The sequence below is a fragment of the Pantherophis guttatus genome, chromosome 8, assembly GCF_059756535.1.
Source record: "Pantherophis guttatus breed Tessera chromosome 8, ASM5975653v1, whole genome shotgun sequence".
Classification (NCBI taxonomy): domain Eukaryota; kingdom Metazoa; phylum Chordata; class Lepidosauria; order Squamata; family Colubridae; genus Pantherophis; species Pantherophis guttatus.
Genome location: NC_142070.1, coordinates 18,061,529 through 18,081,815, shown reverse-complemented (window position 1 = coordinate 18,081,815; position 20,287 = coordinate 18,061,529). Strand labels below are relative to the sequence as shown.

Sequence of the window (20,287 nt, the reverse complement as noted above, 5' to 3'; positions counted from 1 at the left end):
GCTGTGGTGGGAAGAAGGGGATGGTTGTGGAGAACAGACAGGAAGTCGGCCATGCCAGGAAGGTCACTGCAAAAGGAAAAGGGGATGACCACAGAGGGTGGACAGGAAGTTGGCCATGTTGGAAAGGACACTGTCATAAAAAAGGGAAAGACAGAAAGTCTTTCCCGGCTGAAAAAATGGATCACGTGGTAAATTTGGCACTCATCATTTTTAGCACTCATAGTGTCTCCTGGAATCAATTAATAACGGGTGCCAAGGTACCACTGTATACCCTGTATTTTGAAGCACTTTTCTGCCACAACAAGAACAAAGGCCCTTCTAGAGCAGGTCAGAAAGTTAAAAATTGCACTAATCAACTCTTTGTCATATATTAAGTGATCATACTCCATAGCAAGGAACTGCTGGTCACTCATCAAATATCTGTTTAAGAAAAGGTTACTGTAATTCAGTTATCTGTATTATTAAAATAAGATCCTTCGATTACCTGCTCCCCTGCTATTTTAGTAATTTAATTCATTCGTTATTTGCTCCTACACTTATAATACTTATTAAAATCTGTTGCTATTTCATTCTACTTTCCATACCACAACTCTTTTGGCTGCTTCACAGTAAGGTTATAGGTAAAACCTGTCCATATCTATATCCATTTATGACACTGTAGGACATTCTTGACTGTAAATTGTCTTCTCTGACATACATACCATCGACTTCTAGGGATTAAATGCATTCATAGATGAAGACATTCAATCTGGATAAAAGTATATTGTTTCCTAGTTCAAAGAACATGTAATTTAACTTCAATGTTATTTGTGATACCAACTAACTATTTAAAAGAGGGGAAAAAAGAATGCCAGCAAGACTAAATGTCACCAGAGCTCATGCACCAAGTCATCTGTATTATTTTAAGAAGTTATGATAAATGCTAGCCAAACTTACATTGTTTCCCTTTGTCATCTTCTCCGTATCCAAACAAGCCAAGCTTAAAATAAATGTACAAGGACAATAGTGCCATGTTCTGAATGCTATCTAGCAAACCAACTAAGCCAACTAATCATCTACATTATCAGAAACAATGAGTTAGGTAGAGATTCCTCCTAAGTGAGAACATCACTAAGTAAGGAAAAGGGTGGAGTAGAAGCTGATTGGTACACTTTAAAGTATTCACAAACAATAAGAGTCAGTTAATGCTATATAGGTAGTCCTTGATTAATGACCACAATTGAGCCCAATTTTCTGTTGCTAAGTGAGACATTTGTTAATTGAGTTTTACCCCATTTTATGGCCTTTTTTGCCACATTTGTTAAGTGAATCACTGCAGTTATTAACTCAGTAACATAGTTATTAAGTGAATCTGGCTTCCTCAATGACTTTGCTTGTCAGATGGTTGCAAAAGATGATCACATGAGCCTGGGATACTCCAACTGTCATAAATACAAGTCAGTTGCCACGCATCTAAATTTTGATCATGTGACGATGGGGATGCTGCAATGGTCATATGAAAAACGGTCGTAAGTCACTTTGTTCCGTGCCATTGGTCGCTAAAGGAACTGTTGTAAGTCGAGGACTACCTGTAAGTCAGAGAGTGAATAGGATTCTTTGTGTTTTTTCATGCTTTCCATGGATTAACAGCAATAAATGCTAGACATATGGATTATTGAAGATCTATAATAGGAGAAGCATATAGAATTTAGTGATAGCAACTGATCGAAAGGTAGGAGTAAGGAGCTTACAAATTTAGATAAAGTAGAATGTTTCATACTGTAGCTTTTAAGATTTTGTGCAACTGATAATTGTGTGCAGGAATAAAATCCACACCTACAATTGAATCATTGGCCAGAGTTTGATCCACGCCTATCTTGTAACGTGCCAAACAGACAAACTTCTGGTAACAGATAAAAGCTACAACTGGCTAAAAAAACAATGCATTTGTGCATTCAGTTTGAAAAGCTCAGCTGCCTTGTGAAAATTAGCAAAAGAAAAAAATGCCTCTGGGACATTTTAATTCTCTGTTCACTTGCAGAAAAAATTTATATCCGTTTAGTCCGCCCACACAAAGATTTATCTACTTGCAGAAAAGTCTCATCAGCTTGAGATCAGATGGTTCCATGGACACATCCGTGTATATTTTCCATAGTAACAATAAAGAAATAGTTTGCTTTCTTCCAGAATTTTATTTCTTTATTTCCTAGTTTCCTTGGCTTTCCTGGTACTTCAAGTTCTAACCACATCTAACCCTGCTTAGCTCTTCAACATTAGCCAAGGTAGACCAGAAGCAGATGGCACAGAAGTAAATATCGTTTAAAGCAGTATGACCTGGATTTATGAGCTTTTTAGTTTAAAAAATGGCATTAGGAAAAAATGCATAAATATTAAGTTAAGAAGAGGAGAACTGCAAACCTTATTTGTGGACTATGCTGTTAGGAAATATCTACATTTAAGAAAGTACTTTCCTGGCTTTAACCAAAATAAACACATTTCCCTACTGAACTGGCAAGAAATTTATACTTTTAAATCCTGCCATTAAGAGTACAGCCATAACAGGACCTGTAGTTTAACAACATGAGCAGGCATATTTCAGGCCTACTGAGCAATATCTTTATTTAGAATATACTGACTCCTGAAAATTGTTTCTGAATGCAGTAGTGGATTCAGACCAAAGCCTCCTTATCCTGCAAAATTTTCATGTCTGAACCTAATACTCAATAAGGCAAGGACTTTCATTGTCAAATATTTGGGAATCAGAAATTATTTTTTAAGTCTACATGCTGTCCCAATCACTAGTTATTACATCTGGTGAAGTGAGTTGTGCTCAATGAAAGTTTATGCCTTTTAATAAATGTCTGAGTTGCAAAAGGCTCTACCAGGCCTCTCCTGATTAGTGGTTAGCACAAATTAACATGGCTCCCTTCTTACAAAGTTTAGAGCTGAGCTTCCGGGTTCTGGCACGCATGCGTGCGCGAAGACCAACTGGCCAGCACGCATGTGTGTGCCGGAACCTGGAAGAGCAATGGGCAGCAGCTGGCATGCCCAGAGAGATGGCTCTACGTGCCACTTCTAGGATGCATGCCATAGGTTCACCATCATGGTTCTAGGTGGTTCAGAAAGCATAAATACCTACTTTCTGTTCCCATCCATTATCTGTTCGTGTCTGTTTCTATAGGAATGAGCAGAACTGGGTTATTCTGATCAGTTCTCTAAAGGTGATATAAATAATTTCACCATCTTATTTCCTACATATGAAAAGGAAGGGATGGTCCTGGCAAATACCAAAGATTTTGCAGAGCTTTGATTCCCATTAGGATGGGCTGAAGAAACCAGATTGCTTGGTATTAAGACTTCATAAACAGGCATAAACGGAAATCAGAGGAAGACAATTCTGATTGTTAAAAAATAATTCTGATATTAACAGTGACAAACCAATTGAAAAACAGCTGGGGACATTATTTCTTTACATGGTTGACCGCTGCAAAGATTGGTTTTGCTAACCATTGGAAGGAAAAGTATTTGTTCAAGAGTGGATGTTAAAATTGACTGAAATGATGGCAAGATTAACTGTATTGATTAGAGACAATGGCTTAGACAAGTTTATAAGAAACTGGGAGCCATTTAAGACTTTCTACATGTTCAATACAATAACAGATGGTTAACAGAGTGATTTTAATTTTATATAAAATAATATTAGTTTTATAGTCAACAGTGTGTGTGTGGTGTAAATAATTTTTTTAAAAAATAGCACGAATAGAGTTTGGGCTGATCAGATTACTATCTTTTTATGTAATATACTATTTTTGTCAAATATAGATGGGAAAGTTTGTAATTATTTGTAGACCTGTTATGTAAGGGGAAGGGATTTTTAATATATTTATCAGCATGCGTGTGTGTAGATGTTGTCAATTATGTGTTTGATATCTGGGGTTTTATTGTACAAGATTTTTTCTTTTTGGTGTCAGATGCTTGTTTAAAAAATTTCCTTTGCTTTGTATTTTATCTTTGGAGCTAAGGAGTAATAAATAATAAACTTTTTTTAAAAAAACAAGTGTTTCATCAATGGGACCAATTTCTGAAGGGGGTGGCAGGTTCCCTTTACTGGATGGGCTCTCCAAGCAGAAGCTGGACAGCCAAATTTTGCTGTTGTTTCATTTTGGGGACCTGCCCTCAGCAAGCAGACAACCTGATGGTCCATCCAGCTTCTTCCAACTCAGTGATTCTGTATGTATGTCCAGCTTCTATCTGACCTTTCATAAATTCTAATGTAAACAAAAGCTTTCAGAGTGTAATCTAAGAGGAATTTGGCAGAAAGCTGTAAATTGAAATCTCATCACTGATTGTGCTCCTGTGAAAAGTTGTTCATCCAGGCACCGCCGTTTAAATCTCTTTTCCTTTTAATTAAACTGAGGCAGTTGACGGTTATGCCATAAATGTATAATATTTCTATTTTAGCATTAGATAATGCAGAATGACTCACCCATACATCTTGTTCACAAAATCAATGAAAGCAGTAGGCCAGTTTTGAAGAAAGAAAATGTTTAACCTTTAAAAAAAAAATCTAGATGCAAAACTTAAACAAGATGCTTTCTTGTCCAATTTCTATATTCTCGGGTTCTTAATGAAAAGATGCAGAGTTGAATTTCAAGGGTTTTTTTTTAATTAATCATCTGCAGTTTCCAGGAGTTTTAACTGTTTTGGTGGCACATACATTAAATAAATGAACATTTTCAGAGATCCACACAGTGTAAGATACCTTTCTATTACTGACCAGGAAGAGCGAGAGCGAGAAGTGAGAAAATAAATGTCAGGGATACCTACAACACTTTTTATTGGATGCATTTCAAATCAGTGTTTATCATTAGAGCAGTCTTTCTGAACCAGGGGTGAAATCCAGCAGGTTCTGACAGGTTCTGGAGAACCGGTAACAGAAATTTTGAGGAGTTCGGAGGACCGGCAAATACCACCTCTGCCTGGCTCCAGGATGGGCTGGAAATGGAGATTTTGCAATATCCTTCCCCTTGGAGTGGGGTGGGAATGGAGATCTTGCAGTATCCTTCCCCTGCCACACCCACAGAACCCACGCCCACAGGTAGTAAAAAAAAATTGGATTTCACCACTGTTCTGAACTGTGGCAACTTTAAGGTGTGTGGACTTACTTCCAGAATTCCACAGCCAGCTGGCTGGGGAATTCTGAGAGTTGAAGTCCATGCACCTTAAGAATTGCCAAATCCACACACCTTAAGAGTTGCCAAGGTTGAAAAACTCTACATTAGAGAAACAAATACAGCTATCTAATTAAGGCATCAAGTGAATTAATCTTTGTGTCATTACAGTAAGTCTGGTGCCTAAATGCGGGAATAGGCTGGCTTCTGAATGGCTAATCCAACATTCCAGAGTTACTGAAAAAAACAGTCCTTTCTCTTCATAACAGGAAGCAATTTCGCCTGATTGTAAACTGCCTGCCAGCTATGGGTCAGGAGTTTCATTTCTAAAGAATTTAATAAAGAAATAACATACTGAGAGATTTTCTCAGAGCCGGCACTTTGGAAATAACAATGCTGTGTACCATCACTGAGTAAACCTGGCTAAATTAACCTTGGGAAGGACTTAATTAGTCCATATGAGAAACCCTAATAGAAATCCCTTTGTATTTTGCATGTACCTTACTCCATGTAAAGTAGTTTCCTTCTTATTTTTAAGTTTCCAAGTAATAGAGGAGCAAATATATAAAACAAAAGATTACCATAAGATAGAAGCAATCGACTTTGGTTGCAAAAGAATTACAAAGATTAAAATTTTATCCGATCCTTCTACAGAACATGCATTCACACAAGCACAGTGGTGTCAAACTCGATTTTATTGAGGGCTGCATCAGGGTTGTGGTTTGATCTCAGGGGGGCATGGCCAGGTGTTACGGACGCCTGTGGTGGTCTGAGCACTCTATCAACCAAAACGGTCTCCTGAGCTCCATTTTTGGCTCCGATGTCCTCCTGCAACCAGTGAAAATGGAGCTTGGGAGAGCTGCGTGGGCCACTCCTTCTCTGTTTCCAGATCGGCCCGGCGGCCAGATTTAAGCACCCTGGATCCGGTCCTTGACTTTGACACCCTTGCACAAGCACAATACACAATCGTGAAGATAATAACAGATAGTCACCAACTTACAACAGTTAATTTAGTAACCGTTTGAAGGCACTGAAAAAAGTGACTTATAATAATTTTTCACACTTATGACCATTGTAGCATCTCCATGGTCATGTGATTTACATTTGGCTGCCTGACAACTGGGTGCTGTGATCCCGTTTTGCGACCTTCTGGCAAGCAAAGTCAATGGGGAAGCCAGATTCACTTAACAACCATGTTACAAATTTAACAATTGCAATGATTCGCTTAACAAATGGGGCAAGTCATAAAATGCAGCAAAACTCACTTAACAAATTTCTCACTTAGCAACATAAATTTTGGGCTCAATTGTGGTCGTAAGTCAAGGACTACCTGTACTAGTTGTGACCAACTTCCCATTCTGTTGTATCTTCATTACTGTTGTTCAGGATTCTACAACAAAACCCCAAACCAAATATGAAATCATAGCTGCAGCACAACTAGTTGTTCCAATTAAGGCCAATTTTAAATCAGACACTGATTTAAGGTGGTAAAGCTTAAGAGGCCTCAATGCTGCCTCTCCTTCAAAATTAATCAATGTAGCCCAGGGACGCCATATGTCCTTGAGTTAATATGGTACCAAACTTCATCACTGCACAGTTATTAAAAATCACTTGGGTATTAAAGTCCCAGATTTCCCCAAAACCTTAAAGGGAGATGAATTTAAAAATCAGCAACATAAATATTGTTCATGTATTAACAACAGCAAGAGGATCTGGAATGCTATCCTGACTTCACAAATTCAATGCAGCTCATCATTTGGAATCTATCCAATTTACATCAACTGGAATTCATCCAAATTATACAAATAATGGTTTGGCTTATGCGGGTGGGGAAGTACATAGGGTCAATGACTATCCAACAGTATATTATCACCCTCGGAACTCAATTTATTTACTGTCAATAATGAGACTGTCAAGCAAAAATGGCATCATGGATATATATACAAGTTTGTAACTTGGGATCAACTCCTGCTGACTTTTCATTCATATAGTTTTCCTGGAATTAGTTCAAAAGTAGGTTGCCTTTTTCTTACTTATGATGTTTTTTCAATTTCTTCTTGAAAGCCCTCCATTTTCATGGCAGAGGCATTGTGGGCCAGTCCTTCACTGTTTCCAGGGAGGCCCCGCAGGCCAGTTCTAAGCACCCCTTCCAGGGCAGCGCCCAGGCCTTGACCCCTGATGTAGAAGAACTTCTGAACTTGAAAAAGCCGAAATCACTTTGTGAAAATATACAAATATACTCAATGAAATGGAAAATATGCACACCATTACTGAGATAGCAGCAATATGTGACAGTAGTTCAAATTATATTAATATTTAAGGGTTTTTTTAATTCTGTGTCATTTTTTTTCTTTAAATATCCTATGCTAGGAAAAGTATTTCCAGAAACTAATCCAGAAACTCTGTTTCTCAAGCATTGGATTCAGAATCGCTTCAACTGAATGCTCCCACAGCAATCCTGTTTGATTTATTTTCTTTGTCAAGCTCCACTGAAAATGTTTATAAATGTTACACGAAAGGGACACAAACTTAAAAACAGACCAAAAGGCCTACCATTTGTCTTATTTCTCATAGGGAAACCCAATTTGATGCTTTTAAAAAGCTTTCAAGCAGGATACGGAGTCAAAGGCTATGTCCAACTGCTGTTCCTTAGCATGGACAACTGAAAGTAACAACTGATGGGCTGTGTATGTGCGCACATGTGTGTGTGATTAATTCAAAATCAACTGTTCCACTTCAAAAAACAATGAAGAACCATCTGCTCTGAGATGAGCTGTTGGCTTTATACCTTCCAATTCTCCATTTCCTTTAGTCTTATATATTTTTATACTGGAATCAGCAACTGTTATTCTAAACCAGGGTGTCAAACTCAAGGCCGCATCCATCCTGTGGGGTGTTTAGATCTGGCCCGGGGGGCTGGCCTGGAAAATATCAAATGATCAGCCCCTAGTGCCTCTGCTGGCCAAAATGGGGCATTGGGGGACCTCACATGCCCCCCCACTACCTGTTTTCTCCGGCAGAGTGCTGTAGGAGGCTGAAAATGGGGTGCAGGGGGCCTCACGTGCCCCCCCATTGCCCATTTTTGGCCAGCAGAATGCTGCAGGAGGACATAGAGGCCAAAAATGGGGCACGGGGAGGGCATTGCACGGTCCCCTGCAGCCTGTTTTCAGCCAGCAGTGTTGCAGGAGGCCTCGGAGGCCGAAAATGGGGCATAGGGGGTGGCGTGCAGCCCTCTATGTCCCATTTTGCCTGCAGGATGCTGCAGGAGGCATTCATCCCATCTCCCTCCTCCCCACGGTCCACGGAAGAGAACTACAATGCTAATCCAGCCCTCAAAGAAATCCAGTTTGATGCCCCTGTTCTAAGCTGTCTGGGGAGCCCCTTACAAAGAAAGCAGTTTTCCTGTATTTCAAACAAAGATATATACAGTCTAACTAGCATAAGTTTTAGCCCTTCCAACTTTTATTCTACATTTTTTTCATCCTCTTCAAAACATTCTAAGTGTACAGTGGTTACCACATTTTTGGAAACATATCCCACAGCTTATAATTTTGTTCTATCACATATTTTGCTCTGATTGTGCTAAAACTTCCAAAATTTGGCTTCTATCATGATAAAAAGAAGAAAACTGCTCATTATCCAATTCTGTCAGACCATACATAATTTCATACATCCTTTATTGATCTTTTAAACATTTTAAAAACAAAATAACCGAAATCAAGTAACATTTTCTCAACATCACAACGAAGAATAAAATAAAAAGACAAATACAGGTAATCTCCAATTTACAACCACTCATTTAATGACTGTTTGAAGTTACAATGGTTCTGAAAAAGGCAACTTACAGATCCTCACATTTACCACTACTGCAGCATCCCCTCTGTTACATGATCCAAATTTGGGCATTTGGCAACTGGTATGTATTTACAATGGTTGCAGTATCCCAGAATCATGTGAGACAGGTTTCTGAAAAAGCAATGGGAAAAGCCAGATTCACTTAACAACTGCATGACTCTTTTTACAACTGCAGTGATTTGGCTAACCATGGCAAAAAAAGATTGTAAAGTTTGAACATGACTCACTTACATACCACCTTGCTCAGCAATGGAAATTGTAGTCCCAATTAAATTTACATTTACCAACAAAGAAATAAAGGGAGACTAGTATAGTTATTTCAAGCTGTTTACCTCTCATCAGCTAGCTAAATCCCAGAAGGGTATGGCTAGCTGCTGAGAACTAAACAGCTTGAAATAGCTATACTAGTCTCCCTTTATTTCTTTGTCAGTAAATTTAAATTTAGTTTGTCGTGGAAGCGACCGCCTGCGAAGGCTCCTGGATTGGGGCTGAAAGGCAAAAATGGAAACAGTATGCTCCATCCCATATTTGCGTAGACCAGGTTGCCCCGATAGACTGGTCTCACTGGAAAAACACTTGTGGTTGTAGTTGAGGACTACCTGTATAAGAGTAATTATCTATCCTTCTGGTTAATGTTTGGAAAAGGAAAAAAAAAAGTGGTTGAGATTCATCCTTATTCAACCGATTCCAAAACCACATTCCACTTATTTATTTATTTTAGTAGCTTACCAAATAATTTATTTAAGTTGTGTTAAATCACTGAAACTTTGCCCCCAAAGCAGCATCTGGTTTCCATATGTTCTCATATGAAACAAAAGAAAACAAGATGCTATAACTGAAAAAGAAAAAAACCTGGAAGCAGAATGTTGCAATGCCATTAGGGATACTGGATTGCCATGAAAGATGCTAACGCCTGTTCACAACATTAAATAGTGTACATATGTTTCAGGATGCGTGAACAAAACAGGCTAAGCAATATTGCAAGTGAGCATTTTAAATTGGGCTTTGCAAGTAAATTTAGCAGAATCCCACGACTGCCGTTTCCTACCATCGAAAACCCATTCTTAGCTCAAACTATATTGCAATTCACATTAAAAATGTCTGAAGATTAGGACTATCGGTTTTACTTGGAATTAGCAAGTAGCAAGTAGCGTGACCCCATACACAGATATAATATGAAATGTTTTGAATTCAAACTGTTTCAAATACCAAGCACATTATTTTGAATGCAAAACAATCTTGAAAGCTTTGAGCAAAGAAACTGTTCTGAATTCAAACTCATTCTATACTAAAGAAATGTTATGTACTTTTCTGTGATGATGAAAGATATTTCTCAGAGCCTTTCAATACAAAATTTAAAATATCATTTAAAGTAAACTATGTGAATTCAAGTTGTATGAAATTTATTTTTTCCAAGGCAGCCTTTGTTATTAGAAAAATAAAACTTTTAAACAGAAATTGGCATAGAATGTTGTAATTGAAAGGGAAGAGAAATTTATCCTATATAAAAAATCCAAAAAACACATAAAATCACTTAAAGCTATTTTATTATTTAAAATATTTATACAGCTGCCCATCTTTCAACCAATTCTGGGCAGCTCCAAATCAAAAACCTGAAAAACATATAAAATCACTTAAATCACTTAAATCTATTTATTTAAAATATTTATTTAGCCATCCATTTTTCCCACCAACTCTGGGCGGCCCCCAATCAAAAATCCAAAAAAAAAAAAAAACCATATAAAATCATTTAATTTATTTTATTTATTTAAAACATTTATATAGCCACCCATCTTTCAATTAACCAACAGATAGTGAGGCAGGGCAGCCAGTCTGAATTGGCTGCTAGGGATGAAATCAACACAGAAAGTGTAAGGATAAAAGTTAAAACTTGTTCATTATTCTGATTTCCCATGATGTGCTTTATACTTTTCTTGAAAATCTGGTTCAATTCTAGTATAGCAGCTATGCTATAAAAAAAGCAATGAGCATCTTGCATTGTAAAAGTAATAAATGAACTGTGAGTAATTTGATGTCTATAACTGTATATCCTATGTATTTTTAATTACAGGCATTGCATTTAAAAAATTAATGCAAGTACAAATTGCAAACTAGTAAGTGAGTATTACTGTGACTATAATCAATGATGTAGCTTATTCCAGCAAAAACCTGGATATAGTAAATAGTATAGTAACTATAAATAGTAAAAGCTATTTATAGTTAGTCAAACTTTATTTCAAAGAGTAGTATAGAGTGAAACAACTAACAAACTGGTTGAAAGTAAAAACAATGAGCATTAAACATAGGCTAAACGAATACAGTATTGAACAATATAACTATTGTTACCACTATAAACTGTCTCTAGTACAAAAGAACCCTAGAACACCATGTTTCCCTGAAAATAGAGGTAGCGCAGCAGACTAAAGCACTGTTATTAACATCAGCTGCCTGCAATTACTGCAAGTTCAAATCTCACCAGGCTCAAGGTTGACTCAGCCTTCCATCCTTTCTAAGGTAGGTAAAATGAGGACCCAGATTGTGGGGGCAATAAGATGACTTTGTATAAATATACAAAAGTATGAAGGCTATTGCTTAACGCATTGTAAGCCTCCCTGAGTCTTCGGAGAAGAGCGGCATATAAATCAAATAAAAAACAAACAAACAAACAAAAAACAAATAAGACCCAACCAGAAAATAAGCCCTAGCATTTTTCAGGATGCTTGTAACATAAGCCCTACCCCCCCAAAATAAGCCCCAATTAAGTTCATCAGCCAAACAGACACATTTAGTACCATATTTCACTGAAAATAAGAACTAATTGAAAAATAAGCCCTAATGCGTCTTTTGGAGCAAAAATTAATATAAGACCGCTATTTTGGGGGGAAACACACATATTATTTGTTTAAAACTAAAGCATAAAACTACAAATCTAAGATAGAAATAAGTTGCAATAAAATATAAAATGTGACATCCATCTATATATTTAATATTGTTCAAAAGTTAGGCCTTGGGGGCATAATTCCTGATAGGCATGTAACCTGTATGAGTAAGGTGTCATATGAATTTAATAAATAATTATAATTATAAATGTATAAAAATGCAATCATGGTCAATGAAAAATGGAATATGGATACAAACAGGGCTTATATGTAGAATAATTTTAGTGGACACTCAGAAAAATAATTGATAAAAACATACTGAACTATAAAAAAAAATATATCATGCGCATCTGATGAAATGAACTACAGTCTATGAACAATCAATAATATTTTATGCAGCGTCTTGGCCCGGCATCCTCTGAATTACTTGGGTTTGTAAAAGTTGTTCAAAGTATTTACTATCTATCTATGATGGCAGAAAAACACTGCATAGGCACAGCTACAAAAATACATTGTCAAATGCTTCTCAGATGCAAAATAAGGATTAAAAACAGATGGAAAATGTAGGATTGGAAACTGGCATAAGACCATAACACATCATTCCCTCTTATACAAAGCTAAGATGCCATGTCTGATTCCAAGGACTCTTCATTTGATCTTTACCAGCCTAATTCTGCACAATCTTTGCTCCAGCTGCAAGGTGGCAGTCACTAGTGAGTCACATCCTGTACGGGGGCTGAAATATTGACTCATTTTCTATCAAGTTAGTGCAACAAAAACCCTCCAAGGATTTGCTAAAACTGGTCATCAAATAAAAGCTAAAAACTAGTTTCTTCTATTTCTGTCCCCATATTAATCATCATTATTCCATTGCACTTCTTAGATATCCAGAAGGTAGCTTTCAGCAGAAATGTAATTCCGCCTGCAAATCTCAGTGGACATTACATGTAATGAATGGAGTTTAATTCATTTATTTTGGGTTGGCAAATCTTTCTTTACTGAAGACTGAATGGATTCTTACAATGATTGAAATAAAGCCGAAAGAACGTGTTTAAAAGTCCTACATAAAGATTATTTGTTGCAGTAATGGGTTTTTCAGGATCAAGTACCTGATGCTAGAGAAAAAAAATCTCTAAACTGCTAACTTCATAGGATACTTCTTGAATGTATTACTTCAAAAGATGGTCTACTCACTTCAGAAGATACTTCTGGTGAGGTATATATTGACAGCCTAAATTGTAGTTGACTAGTTAAATAATTGATATGTAATTGATTGCATAATTGATTCATAAGAACTGTCATATGGAATCTCTGTTTTAGTTATTCTTCAGGTCAACACAATCTATGGTTATAGATTCAAGAGATCAATTATTAATTTTGATCAAACAATCCTATTATTTATCTGCTGAATATTTTTTTAAAAAAATATTGAACATCAGACCAGTTTCTGTACTCTCTTGATTTATCTTTAATCAGAGATTCCTTAGGCTTCCTTCACTTCCAGTCTCAGTAATATCCAGCCTGTCTGAAGTTGTTCTCCCAACAATTTAATTCCAATTGCTGTTTCTTCTACTCAAGCATTTCTCATCATATAGTCTGCATGTATATTAATTAAACAAGGGGTACAGTGTTTCCCAATTTTGAACAATTTAGTTGTTCTTTATTCAAACTGATGCTTCCTGGTCATCATGCAAATTGTTCAGTAGGCAAACGAAGTGGTCTGATAGACCAGGTTTTTAAGGGTTAGCCAATCTGTTGTGGTCTATGTAAGTGTTTATATACCGTAATCAGTAAACAATGGACATATTTCTTTTTGGATTTCCCTTGTCTGTATTTTCTGAATATAGGATCTGTCAGTTTCCATTCCATGTGTTGTCTACACTGTAAACTCTTGAGCTCTGTCCTACAACATGCAGATTAAGTGCAATTGTTTCATAGTTTTTACCAGAGACCATACTTGGTATTGAAATTTAAATTGTTCTTTTCTATCCCTAGACCACTGCTGTATTTTGCACACCATACAAATCTGTGTCGTTTGGAAAGAGTTTAAACGATTTGATAATAAAATTACTGCAGTTGTTAGCACCATTTTCTAGGGTCCATTTAATTTCATTTTTTAAAATGACCCTCCCTAAATCAATAATCATTCATATCTGTCATTTTTTCCTATAGTTCTTTCATATATTCATACCATCTCTTCTTTCTATCCTCTTCCTAAATATTTGTCTTTTACTGTTCCCATTTTTCCATAAGGTATCTCCTTGGTTTCTGTAATTTTCTTTAACAAACTTCTCTGCTCCTATTAATTAGATTGTTATCCTTCATATTTTTCTATTGCTCATTTAGCTGTACCTTTTTGTGTTTTCCTGTTCCTTTCTGAAATTCAGTATTCTATAAAATGTATTGAATATGAATTTGTTTTGACATCCCCTTTCCTTGTCATCCTTTTACTTGTACTTTGAAGGAGGCAAAATACTTTTAACCTAAATGGCAAACAGCCATTTTGCTTCTTTTCTTTTTTGCACGTCTGGAATTTTGGTTTGCTTCCCCTTTAAGATCTCACCCTTTAAATTTATTACTTTCAATACATTTTCTTAGGGAAATCATGTTGGTTTGATGATTTTCTTTAACTCGTAATTTTTCAAGAAGGCTGAGATCACAAACTCCTTGCAAAATTACAACTTAAAAACATCTTTTCAAGGAGCAAAGAGCTAAAAAAAAATCTAGTGGTATGATTTGAACCACAGGCAGTACTAAATCTTGTTTTTGCTGACTTAATAAAATTCTTCCATTTTTCTTGCAGAGTACATACTGAATTTTATTTTGGTGTCATCCATCTGTTGATGTGGTGTATCAACTCAGCTTTAGGTTGTTGGGAAAAAAGTATTTGCTATAAATATTACATTTTCTTGGCACAACTGTTAGCCTGCTTCATTTTACACATAGAAACGTAATGTTTCCATTATTTCAGATGCTACTTTAGTTCCAACTTTAGCATCCAGTCTCATATAATGAACATGCTGGGGTTTATTTGATATGGTGTTGACAAGTTGCTACAGAACAGTTCAACTTCCCCTTTTTTGTATCTGTGGGTGCAACACAAGGCTTGAATCAACATAATACTCTGATTGGCTTGCCTTGGAATCAAAAATTTGAGCTCATTCTAATTTTTTTGAAATCATCCTTTCATTCTTTTAATCATTCTAACATATCTGACCACTGACTCTGTCACTTGTATATATAATGATGGTTACTTCATTTCTATTATATTTTTCTTGTCTGCAGTAGATCTGATCCTTTCTGCCATTTGAAATTTATTTCAGTTCACTGATTCCCAGAATGTCTGTTTAGTCTTGACATTTCTGCTCTGGCAACATCAGATTTGTCCTGGTTCATGGTTCCAACATTCTATGTATTAGTAATGTGTGTGTCAACTCTGAAGCTGGCCTGGCTGAGCCATTTTGAGACTTCAGCGCTGACATACTGAAGAGGGACAGGGAGAGGGGAATAGAGAGTTGGAGTGTTGTAGCCAAAACAAAATACTTTCTCTTGGGAACCAAGGACATTCCTGCAGGTGCTCAGGAGGAGGAGACTGGAGTCACCTAGCAACTGGACAGTAACCTGATAGGACTATGTGACTGGTTGTTTTGGGAAAGTGAAAAACTTTTACTTTCAATTAGGTGAAAACCGGGGGAATAGTCAGAGTCGGGTTTCACCAGCCTGTGCCAATATGACATATCCAATAAAATTATTATTTGAGGAATCTACCTACCTCAAAGTTTTGTTTGCTATGGGTATGTTATTTGGAACCCTGACAATGTGTATCTTTGCAACATTATCAAACATAGCCTACATGACAGCGTATAGTGTTCTCCCCAGAAACTTGTTGGATACCTTCTGAATGCGGGAGATTTTACCCAGTGTCATGTTGATATTGTCCTCATTGTGAATGTCCATTTGGTTTTCTTGTAAGAATATTGCAGTGGATCTATTCCTTTCTTGAGAGCGCTTTATTTTGTATGATCCTGTTGAATACTTAATTAGGAGTGAGCAAAGGCTCCACTCAGGTCTGCCAGAATGGCGGGAAAATAGTTAAACCTCATTGGCTTAGCCGTCTGACAGCTCCCTATAAAAGGGCAAGCTATCAGACGAGCCAGCCGCTGAGTTGTACCGATCTACTCAATAAAGAGCTGTTCCTTATTACTTCAAGCCACGTCCTGTGTCTTCCATCACCCGATCTAACAGATTCTTTATGGCCAGTGGGGTGAAGAGAAGACTTCTAGGAATAAGAACTCCCAATGATAGTTTGTAATGTCACTGGGATATACAATTCAATTCATTGCATCAGTTCATACTATTTTTCAAGTCCTAAGCATGAAGTCTCATACAGTATTAAACACTGATCTTCTATTTAGAGTATTAATTTAAATTCTGTATTTAAAGAATGCAGCCTACTTAATAAACAGAATCAAATCATTGGCTAAAAATACAGGAAAGTGTTAGGACAATTAAATTTTGAAGGAAACTAATAAGAGTACATCCAAAAGTTTCTCATAGTTGTCACATATAGACTTAGAAGCAGAATATTTTAAAGGGGTCTATGTTTACCAATATTATTTTTTTGTAATGTGTTAAAAAAAAGATATTTTTCATAGCAACCTAAAGAAGAAAACAATGGATAGGTGATTGAAAAATATATGTTTTAAAGAGATGTTATGAATAAAGGTAAAGTTAGATGACATTTTAGTTCGCTATCAGAAGGATTGGGAAATAGAGGCAAGTGATATAACATAGGTCCTTGCAATTTTGCACCGTACAGCTCTTTGACTGTTGTTTTTTTAATAATAAATTGATGGTGCCATACAAAGCTCTCATTATTACAAACAAAGGGTACAATCAAGGTTAGAAAAAAAGCATAAGCATTCCGGGAAAGAAGAATGGATGCTTTTTTCTTCTAAGGTAATGTTATTCAATAATAGTCATGGTAATACCAACAATCATGATAATTACCTTTGCAGATTCATAATCAGATTTCCCGAGCAGGTCTTGATTTTGTTTTGTGCTTCCAGATGAGTCATACTTTCCGCACTTATCCCATCAATGCTAAGGACCACATCACCTATTCCGACGTTTGCATTAGCTGCTTTGCCTCCATCACTCAACTGCAAAATCACAGTAATGTAAAAGCATTATTCGTTTTCATTCACATTCTAAGAACGGAGTCATGAGAGCCAACAGGAAGAATTACAAGCATTTCAAAGTGAAATAAACTTTGAAAAGAATACTGTATTCTTATAATGAATCTACCTTATAGAAAAGGAATAAGATCCTCCTCGGATGGAGGGAACAGTGAATGGAATCAACCAGGTTCAAATGTTGTACTAAGCCACAAGTATCAAACTCGCCATGTCACGTTGCCGTCATGTGATGTTTCGTGATGTTTTTCCCATTCGCAGAGCTGGGGTGGGTGTGGCCTGCGCGTTACACATCCAACCCGTGGGCTCCCAGTTTGACACCCCCGTACTAAACCAAAACCTAATCTATTCAGTTCTACCTAAGGTTGTTTGATGAAACCAGCCCAGTGGTCTGGAATAGCTCAGTTTACTTAATTTACAATGTTAAACTAATCAGTTATGGGTTATAAATAAGTCACAGTTCATCCATCACACAGTACTCAATACAAACTGCATCTGCATACATTTTAAGGACTAATAATCTTGGCATAATTTTCTAATGAAAACCATACTCAAGAACCTAAGTTTCAAATACAAATTTATAGAAGACATTTTAGCAAACAATCCATGTTTTAAGAACAATAAGCTGAACTAGGAGGCTGGGCAGTGGTGGATTTCAAATTTTTTTACTAGTGGTTCTGTGGGCGTGGCTTGGTGGGTATGATGTGGCTTGGTGGGCGTGGCTTGGTGGGCGTGGCAGGGGAAGGATACTGTAAAATCTCCATTCCCACCGCACTCCAGGGGAAGGATATTATAAAATCTCCATTCCCTCCCCAATCCAGGGTAAGGTTACTGCAAAATCCCCATTTCCTCCCAATCAGCTGGGACTTGGGAGGAAAAGAATAAATGGGGGCGGGGCCACTCAAAATTTCCGCTACCGGTTCTCCAGAACTGGTCAGAACCTGCTGAAACCCACCTCTGAGGCTGGGTTATCAATAATGATCAAATTGGAAATGAACGTATTAACAAACATATAAACTCGTTGCCCCAGTTAGCAACCACAACCATCTAGGTTGTGTAAATCTATTACTGTGGGTACCAGCAATTTCATGTACATCCTAAGAAAAGTCAACCTTATGATATCAGGATCTCAGTAGTAGATTTCCAGAGGCAAGCAATGCCCTTATTTATTAATTACAGTTGATGTACAAAATATATCGCAAAATACAATAAAGTACAACTTGATCATGGCAATCATATAATTATCACAGGATTTGATATAACACAACTCATAATTGCGGGACTTGCATGTTAAATAAATAAGCAGAAACGGAAGACTACAAGTTCTTGATTATTTTGCACTGGGTTCAGAAAAAAATCCCAATTAGACCAGCAGCCCCAACCTTTTGGGCCCCAGGGACCAGTTCCATGGAGAGAGGTTTTTCTGCAGACTGGAAGGGGCATGGTTTCGCATGCTGCATGCATCCTGCGGATGGGGCTTTGTTTGCTTACGTGGCCTGGGTTTCTGGCATGCCGCGGACCGGAGGTTGGGGACCCCGGAATTAGACAACTTAGTTGTTTAAGAAAAGCTCCAAGGAGTCCCAATGTTTTCAGCTTGCATATAGAAATTGGCTATTAAGATGTGAATTAACTCACTGAAGATAATTACTGCATCTTGTATTCCTTCTCCATGGAGCTCCTTGAACTGACCAAAAGTTTGAGGAGGATCAGATTGGAGTATTGGAGAAAGGAAGAGTAGAAACATCCTTCTTGTAAATTTTCTTCAGCCAACTAATTATAAAACTGTCTGATTTTGGACATGTATCTTCTCCTCTACTAAGGGTATTTACGTGCACAATATTTCTTCCAAAAGGTAACTTTCCAGAGAAGATTTATAGATAGAGCAAGAACAGCTGAGGGAATGCAAACATTCCTTTGTAAATTCCTTTAAGTTTACTTATCTTAGGATCTAAGCCAGATAAAATTGTTATTTCACATAACAGTTCATTTGGTTGGTATCAAAACCCTAAGTATAAAACTAAACCTCTTCGACAATAAACCAAAATTAAATGTCCTGTTTCAAATACATTTTTTTCCTTTGAACTTGAGTTGATCTTCTCATGTCTTATATTTGTACAATACAAAAATACAAAGTTATTTTAATTTTTTTTCATTCAAACCAGATACGAGTGAGAAAAATGGTATTTTCCCACTACTTTAGAACTTGCCATTTCAGACTACACAAAAAGTATATATATTATTTATTTACCGGAGTTTATATGCCAGTTCCAATCCAATGTATACTGGGCAAACTGGATTAATTTTAGGATTTGAGTAAAGCATTCTAACACAAGAAAAGAAAAAACGCTAATGATCACCAATATAACATAATAATATATAATAACAGAAACCAGCCTTCTATGCAGTATGGATATTATGAAAGATTCTAACCAAATTATTCACATCTGCAGACAATACTACAGACTCTTTGGCTAAGAAATGAAATAGTACAAGTTCAAGCAGCAAATAAATGAATGGTATCACCATACAAAAACTTTAAATGAAAGGAAAAATTGAAAAAACAGATTATCCTTTCCATGCAGACTGCCAATGTGAGATTTACTTCCTACTATATCATGCATGGGCTCCTATCCTATCTAATTTCAAGTATGGTTCATGGGCTTTTTGTTTACTTAAAAACATTATAGTGCCATAATGAGACACAGAACTTACTGGTGAGAATGTAATTACTGTATCCTATTTTTTAAAAAAACTATTTTATCTTTCTTTTGAAAAAAGGCATTCAATTGCTCAACAATTATATCTGTTGTTTTAGCTACCATTCATGTAATAACAATTCATGTTGGATTCCAGGTCTTTAATTTTGCCAATGTATTTGTACTTTATCCATGATCATAAATTACGTTTATTTTTCTTAAAGTTCTTCTTTCTGCATTTCTGGGCTCCAATTCATGAGGCCACTGGAAACCTTCAGACCGCAAACTAACCCTGAATTACATAGGACACGGGCCACAGGAATGTCACATATGTCTAGTCAGACTTAAATATTTTTTATTTACTTACAATGGTAGTACATCCAAATGCATGCTAATAAAATATCTAAACGGTCCATGTTTTGGCATTAACAAATCCACTAACTTACCCTAAAAGGGTGTTCAGAGGTTTTCGCGGGTGTTTGTATGTAGGTCTTTGGTTATTCGGGTTTTCT

The 20,287-nt window shown here is 36.7% G+C and overlaps 1 protein-coding gene across 8 annotated transcripts in view; it reads right to left on the bottom strand.

Moving 5' to 3' along the window:
- PDLIM5 (PDZ and LIM domain 5) overlaps window positions 1–20,287 on the bottom strand; it is a 151,751-nt gene that overhangs the window by 93,810 nt on the left and 37,654 nt on the right. For all 8 annotated transcript variants that reach the window (XM_087875289.1, XM_034440491.3, XM_034440492.3 and 5 more), the window contains exon 3: window positions 16,895–17,046. In XM_087875289.1, the coding sequence (XP_087731415.1) occupies window positions 16,895–17,046 (152 nt within the window). The remainder of the gene's footprint in view (window positions 1–16,894; window positions 17,047–20,287) is intronic.